At 38.3% G+C, this 6,293-nt stretch overlaps 1 protein-coding gene across 1 annotated transcript in view; it reads left to right on the top strand.

Moving 5' to 3' along the window:
* Window positions 1-5,592, top strand: part of snrpb2 (small nuclear ribonucleoprotein polypeptide B2) — a 5,725-nt gene extending 133 nt beyond the window's left edge. Inside the window, exons 2-7 of the mRNA XM_037765813.1 lie at window positions 788-859; window positions 1,432-1,604; window positions 1,829-1,963; window positions 4,624-4,659; window positions 4,815-4,903; window positions 5,216-5,592. Coding sequence (XP_037621741.1) covers window positions 796-859; window positions 1,432-1,604; window positions 1,829-1,963; window positions 4,624-4,659; window positions 4,815-4,903; window positions 5,216-5,375 — 657 coding nt within the window. The 5' untranslated portion in view covers window positions 788-795 and the 3' untranslated portion in view covers window positions 5,376-5,592. The remainder of the gene's footprint in view (window positions 1-787; window positions 860-1,431; window positions 1,605-1,828; window positions 1,964-4,623; window positions 4,660-4,814; window positions 4,904-5,215) is intronic.
* Window positions 5,593-6,293: the final 701 nt, after the last annotated feature.

Genomic DNA, 6,293 nt, shown 5'->3' with positions numbered 1-6,293 from the left:
TCATCTCTCTGTAGCTGTAGAATCACAGGGACGGGTGATACATACCTCTGTGTTCAGTTCATAACAGAGGTAAGTGTGTTACATCACTTAAGGAACAGTTAGATTGCTAGGTAACTGTTGCTATGCTACCTTTATGAATGAACGTAGCCTGCGTTAAGCTAACGTATGCTAACATTAGCTTGAGCATCTAGCTCACTAAAACGTGATTAATCACTTGAGATGGGACACTACATGTTAGTTAATGCGGGATAGCTCCAGCTAGCAGCTTCTCTGTGGGGATTTGTGGGTTAACATCAGGTTTAGTGAGACTTTCTGGTGTCATATAATCATTATAGTGTTGATGGTGTCATCACATGTCACAGCCTGAGAGACAACCACAACAACACATCATAATAATCATAATAATCATAATAATAAACCTTATTTGTATAGCACCTTTCCAAAAATAGTTACAAAGTGCTTTATATAAGTTAAAATAATGCAAAAATCAGGATAAAAACAATACAGAATAAAAACATAGGCCAAAATAAAATGTTGAACATAAGACTTGTACAAAAAGTCAACAATAATGAAATTTAAAACAAGGGATTGCTATAAAAAAGGCCTTCCTGTAAAGGTAGGGTTTGAGGCATGATTTAAAAGAATAGATGTAGGTTAACTCACACTCTGCCTTTTATTTACTTCATGTTTTTTGGGGTTTTCTTTTTTTACATTTATCCTTTGATATTGCAATATATATATTGTTTTCTTCCATTTACATGCTCTCTTTCTCGTGTTGTTTTGTCAGATACCACCATGGATATCCGACCAAACCACACCATTTACATCAACAACATAAATGACAAAGTCAAGAAAGATGGTAAGTGTCCATTTATTCCCTCTCTATGCCTTGAAGTGTGATTATAATAGGCAGTCAAAGTAAATTACATTGTCCTGGCCATTTGTTGGAAAAAACAAAATCAAACTTAAATCAAAGGGCTACTAACGCACCATGGGTATGTGGTTTACGCTGGCAAAAGTGTGTTTCTAAGGACATATTTATCAAAAAAAAGCAAGCAAACAAAGCACAAGGAAACCAAGGATGTCGCTGCCTCTCTCTTTCTGGTAAAAAACCATAAGCCCACCCAGGTGCATGCTGGTCATACCTGCCTACCTACCTATATAACTGCGGGTTCCCACAGTTTTACCCAATTCATAAACAAAAGAAAACAATATACTAATTACGCAAAAAACTAAATATACCAAACTTGAAAATAGTTAAGAAAACATTATCAAAAATCAAATCTAAATAAACATCTAGAATAATAAATCAAACAATACTACCTATTTTTAGTAAAACAACAACTAGATACTAACAAGAAATAAATAGCTCCTACAGATATGATGAGAGTCTGTGTTGAACTCTGTCTGCTTCTTGTTTTCACCTTGCAGAGATGAAGCGTTCGCTCTACGCGCTCTTCTCTCAGTTCGGTCAGGTAGTAGAAATCGTGGCCATGAAGACCATGAAGATGAGGGGACAGGCCTTCGTCGTCTTCAAAGAGCTCGCCGCCTCCACCAACGCGCTGAGGCAACTTCAGGGTTTTCCCTTCTACAACAAGCCCATGGTAGGAATGGCTGTCTGATGGGCCATTTTCTTTTTCTTGTAGTGGCATGCTAGCTGTGTTTACTCATGCTCACATTTCGTGTTTTCCACGCTCGGATTCACCTTCGTGAAACATCAAAATAATAAAAGTTAATTGCATGTTGCTTCATGCAGCTGCAAAAATGTGTAAGATGTCAGTATGAACGAGGCTGGGCTTTAACTGACGCATGTTCTGTTGTTTTCCAGAGGATACAGTACGCAAAGACAGACTCAGAGGTCATCGCCAAAGTGAAAGGCACGTACGGCGACAAGGAGAAAAAGAAGGACAAGAAGAAGAAAGCTATGGAGCCGGCAACCAGCCTACTAAAGAAACCACCAGCGGTGAGTAACGCGTCTGTCAGCAAACATCAAGTTTAGGTTTACAAACATCAGTCAGTCATTGTTCTTTGTCTCTTCATGCGGTTTAACTGTAAAAACAGAGGATTCAATGTTCTTTAAAAGATAAGAACACATATTTTAAATGAGCCCAACAGTAGTTTTGTCTGTCAGTTTTTTGTCTACAGTTCTCATATACAGATCAATACTGTTGATAATTTTTGAAAGCAAGATCTTTGAATCCATTTTCCTACCCTCGTGGCAACGCCATTAGTTTCAGAAACAACTATTTTTGCAGCTTTCACTTGCTCATGCAATTTTATTGAAAAAAAAAAGGCAGGCATTTTAGACCGCAACAATCCCCAAAAAAGCCTGCAAAATCCTGGAGGGACTGGTTTCCGTTCATATCAGTTCTTTATTAAACTTTTACAGTTTGAACACTCAATAGTTTTATGTAATTTAGTGGATATTTGAAGGCTTCTGATTTCTTATTTTTCCACAGTGCACAAATCCTTCTCGGGGATTGATTATTTCTACCTAGATTACAAATTGTTAACGTCAGTAGTAGCTGGTTGTACTTAAAACAATACTTATACCTGAGCATGCCTCTGTCTCTCTAAATCCTAAATTTAACCACAAAAGATGTGTATACATTTGGCGCTTAAATAATGCCCTGTTTAAAGGATAAGGAATTTTGCTCCTATTTTTCGGATAAAATAGATTAGTACCTAAACTTTTACCATTTCATTACAGTGAAACGGATTTAGGCAGTTTTCTCTTCACAGTAGGGTTGAATACTAAGAACTGAGATCCCAGTATTTCCTGGGAATTCTTGTAACTATCTGGTTCCCGTGTCCTGGGAAAACTGACAAAACTGGATCGAGTTTTCAGCTGCAGCGGTTTCTTCTATACATTTCTTCAGAGAAATCGGCCAGGCCGCTTTGTAATCGGAGACTTGTGCCTTTGTATCAGAAGCCGAGGGGCGTGACACAGCGGCGGTATTTGACCACCTGAACGGGCTGCCCACCCTGCGCACTGTTATTGGCTTGAGGTTACACCCCCACGTGGGGCCCAAAGGCTGTTTGTAGATGGCCAGAAGCGTCCCAAGTAAATCAAAATAAGAAAAAAAGAGAAAATCCAGGAAGAGTGCGGCAGGGTCTCTGCAGATACAGACACCACCACACACTTCTGGTGGGGCAGAAGTGATGATTGAGAGGGATTATTTTTCTCTCAGTCTATACCTTGTTTTTTTGTTTATTAAACTAAACTGCAAATAACGACTGCTCTGTTGTATTGGATCTGCGTAAGATCATTCCTACCTTTATATAAAGGAACATCGGAAAAATGAAAAATTGCCATTACAGTCGTCAATGCCAATATATCGCAACACCCTAACACCCTTTTTTATGTATTATTATAGACTAATCTACCCAGCAGTCTATAAAGTAATACAAAAGTTTAAAGTGATGAACACATTAATGCATCAATAATTATAACCCATCCTAATAATATAATATATATTATTCTGAAACGATCCATTCTGTTATAATTAATGCTTTTACTTTTTGATGCCAATACTGTTGCTTTTAAAATGTTGAATTTAGGACTTTTACTTGTAACAGAGTATTTGTACACTGTGGTATTGCTACTTTTACTACAGTAAAAGATCGATGTACTTCTTCCACCTCCTGCAAATATGAAATTGGATACATCTGAAAGTTATAAACATGAGTTTATGTTCAAAATAAAACCTAATTTATGGCGTTAAATCCCAGTTTTCTTGGGGAGAGAGTCATGCAGTAAAAACTTTAAAATGAAGGGAAAACCTTTTATCGTACTACTACAGTACACCAACACTATCTGCCTCACAGCTACTTAAAGTCAGATTTAAAAAAACTCCTCCACCTCCACCCACGAGACGACGCTGCTTCCTCCACCGCTGAGAATTGATGAAGTTTGGATCACTGAACTTTACTCATTAACTGTCACTTAGCAGTAAGATTAATGGCTGTAATAAAAAAATGAGGAAAAACAAGAAACAGCTGGAAGAAATATTTCCAGAAACCTGTTTATTTATCATCAGTTTTGTCATTTTTATCGGTGTGTGATTGTAAATATGTCAGTAAGTAGAAGCAGAGGAGAGAGGCAGCGCGTCCTGGTTGGGAATAAATCAGGAGACATTAGATGGAAGAATCCACACATCAACACACATACACTCTATTCGTCTAACAGGATTTACAACAGGACATAGTTGGAGGAGGAGGCAGAGCTGTGGTCTGATGCTGTTCTATAGGAACTCTCTGATGAGAAGAACTGAGGCTGTCAACAGTTACTCACGTTAAAATATAACTTCCAACCCACTTAACTGCTGTACTTTAAGACAAATGTGATTCCAGTTGGTGGTTATCAGACGTGCATACTGTTAATACTTTATTTTACTTTTATTTTGAAATCCATGACGGTATGAAAATGTATTAAAGGTGTTTATAAAATTAATATTTATATCAGTGTCATGAAAATTAAAAGTTCAAGAAAGCTAGACGCTGTTCTTGGTAAACTTTGTTCTGAAAGCACATTGTTCTGTAAGAATGAAAGCAAACAGAAAACGTCAGTTATTTTTGGTCTTCATGTTGTTCACTGTCGTTATTTATGTTTCTTGTTTGCAGGGATCAGCAGCACCTGTGCACTCGACTGCAGTACAGGTAAGATTGTTTTTGTTAAAGGAGTAAACCAGGGTGGGGGGGGGGGTGGGCTGGAGCCGATCCCAGCTGACATTGGGCGATGGGTGAATATAATGAATCTGCTCTGTGGTGTGTTGACTTGCACTCCTAACACATGATCTCTGCTGTCTTCTCAGGTGCCGGACAACCCACCAAACTACATCCTGTTCCTCAATAACCTGCCTGAAGAGACCAATGAGATGATGCTCTCCATGCTGTTCAACCAGTGAGTTCACTGTCATCACTTTGTGTTTATATTAGGGCTGTCAATTAAAATATTTAATTGTGATTAATCACATTTTGTATCTGTGCAAATGTACCTTAAAGGGAGATTTGTCAAGTATGTCATACTCTTATCAACATGGGAGTGGGCAAATATGCTTGCTTTATGCAAATGTATGTATATATTTATTATTGGAAATCAATTAACACAAAATAATGAAAAATATTGTCCAGAAACCCTCACAGGTACTTGAACAGCCCCAGTTTATATTCTTTACAGTGTTGACAGTAGTTTTTCTTCTGTTGTCCTCTGCAGGTTTCCTGGTTTCAAAGAGGTGCGGCTCGTTCCGGGGAAACACGACATCTCCTTCGTGGAGTTTGAAAGCGACACGCAGGCGGGCGTGGCTAAAGACGCACTGCAAGGCTTCAGAATCACAGCGACCTGCGCCATGAAGATCACATACGCCAAGAAGTAGTTTGATCACTGGACACAAAGAGACTCTGAGTGGGAGGGGTGGGGGGGGCGGCCCCTGGATTTACGTTGTGTCGCCAGATCCTTTTGATTTTTGTAAATCCTACAGAGCGTTTTTTTGTTTTTTACTTTTTGTTTGGTAAATTCAGTGCCGTCGTTCATGAGGTCAAGTGAATAATCTCTGTCCTACATATTTTGTAAAATAAAAGGCTTTTACCTAATTGTTGTCTTAGATGTGAGTTTTCCTCCTGGATCTTCAGGAACAAATGTGATCAGTTGAATACCAAAGCCCCTTAAACGTTTGATATTTATAATAAATAGGGCTGTCAATCTATTCAAATTGTTAATCGTGATTAATCACAAATTAATCACACATTTTTTATCTGTTCAACTGTACCTTAAAGGGAGATTTGTCAAGTGTTTAATACTCTTATCAACATGGGAGTGAGCAAATATGCTGCTTTATGCAAATGTATGTATATATTTATAATTGAAAATCAATTAACACAAAACACTGACAAATATTGTCCAGAAACCCTCACAAGTACTGCATTTAGCATAAAAATATGCTCAAATCATAACATGGCAAACTGCAGCCCAACAGGCAACAACAGCTGTCAGTGTGTCAGTGTGCTGACTTGACTATGACTTGCCCCAAACTGCATGTGATTATCATAAAGTGGGCATGTCTGTAAAGGGGAGACTCGTGGGTACCCATAGAACCTATTTTCATTCACATATCTTGAGGTCAGAGGTCAAGGGACCTCTTTGAAAATGGCCATGACAGTTTTTCCTCGCCATAATTTAGCGTAAGTTTGGAGTGTTATTTAGCCTCTAAAAATCACAAGTTGCGTTAAAGAAATTAGTGGCGTTAAAAAGAATTTGCGTTAACGAGTTGGAGTGTTAACTTTGACAGCCCTAA

The sequence above is a fragment of the Sebastes umbrosus genome, chromosome 3 (assembly GCF_015220745.1).
Source record: "Sebastes umbrosus isolate fSebUmb1 chromosome 3, fSebUmb1.pri, whole genome shotgun sequence".
NCBI classification, from domain to species: domain Eukaryota; kingdom Metazoa; phylum Chordata; class Actinopteri; order Perciformes; family Sebastidae; genus Sebastes; species Sebastes umbrosus.
The sequence above is the reverse complement of the archived record's forward strand: the minus strand, read 5'-3'. Positions and strand labels throughout refer to the sequence as shown.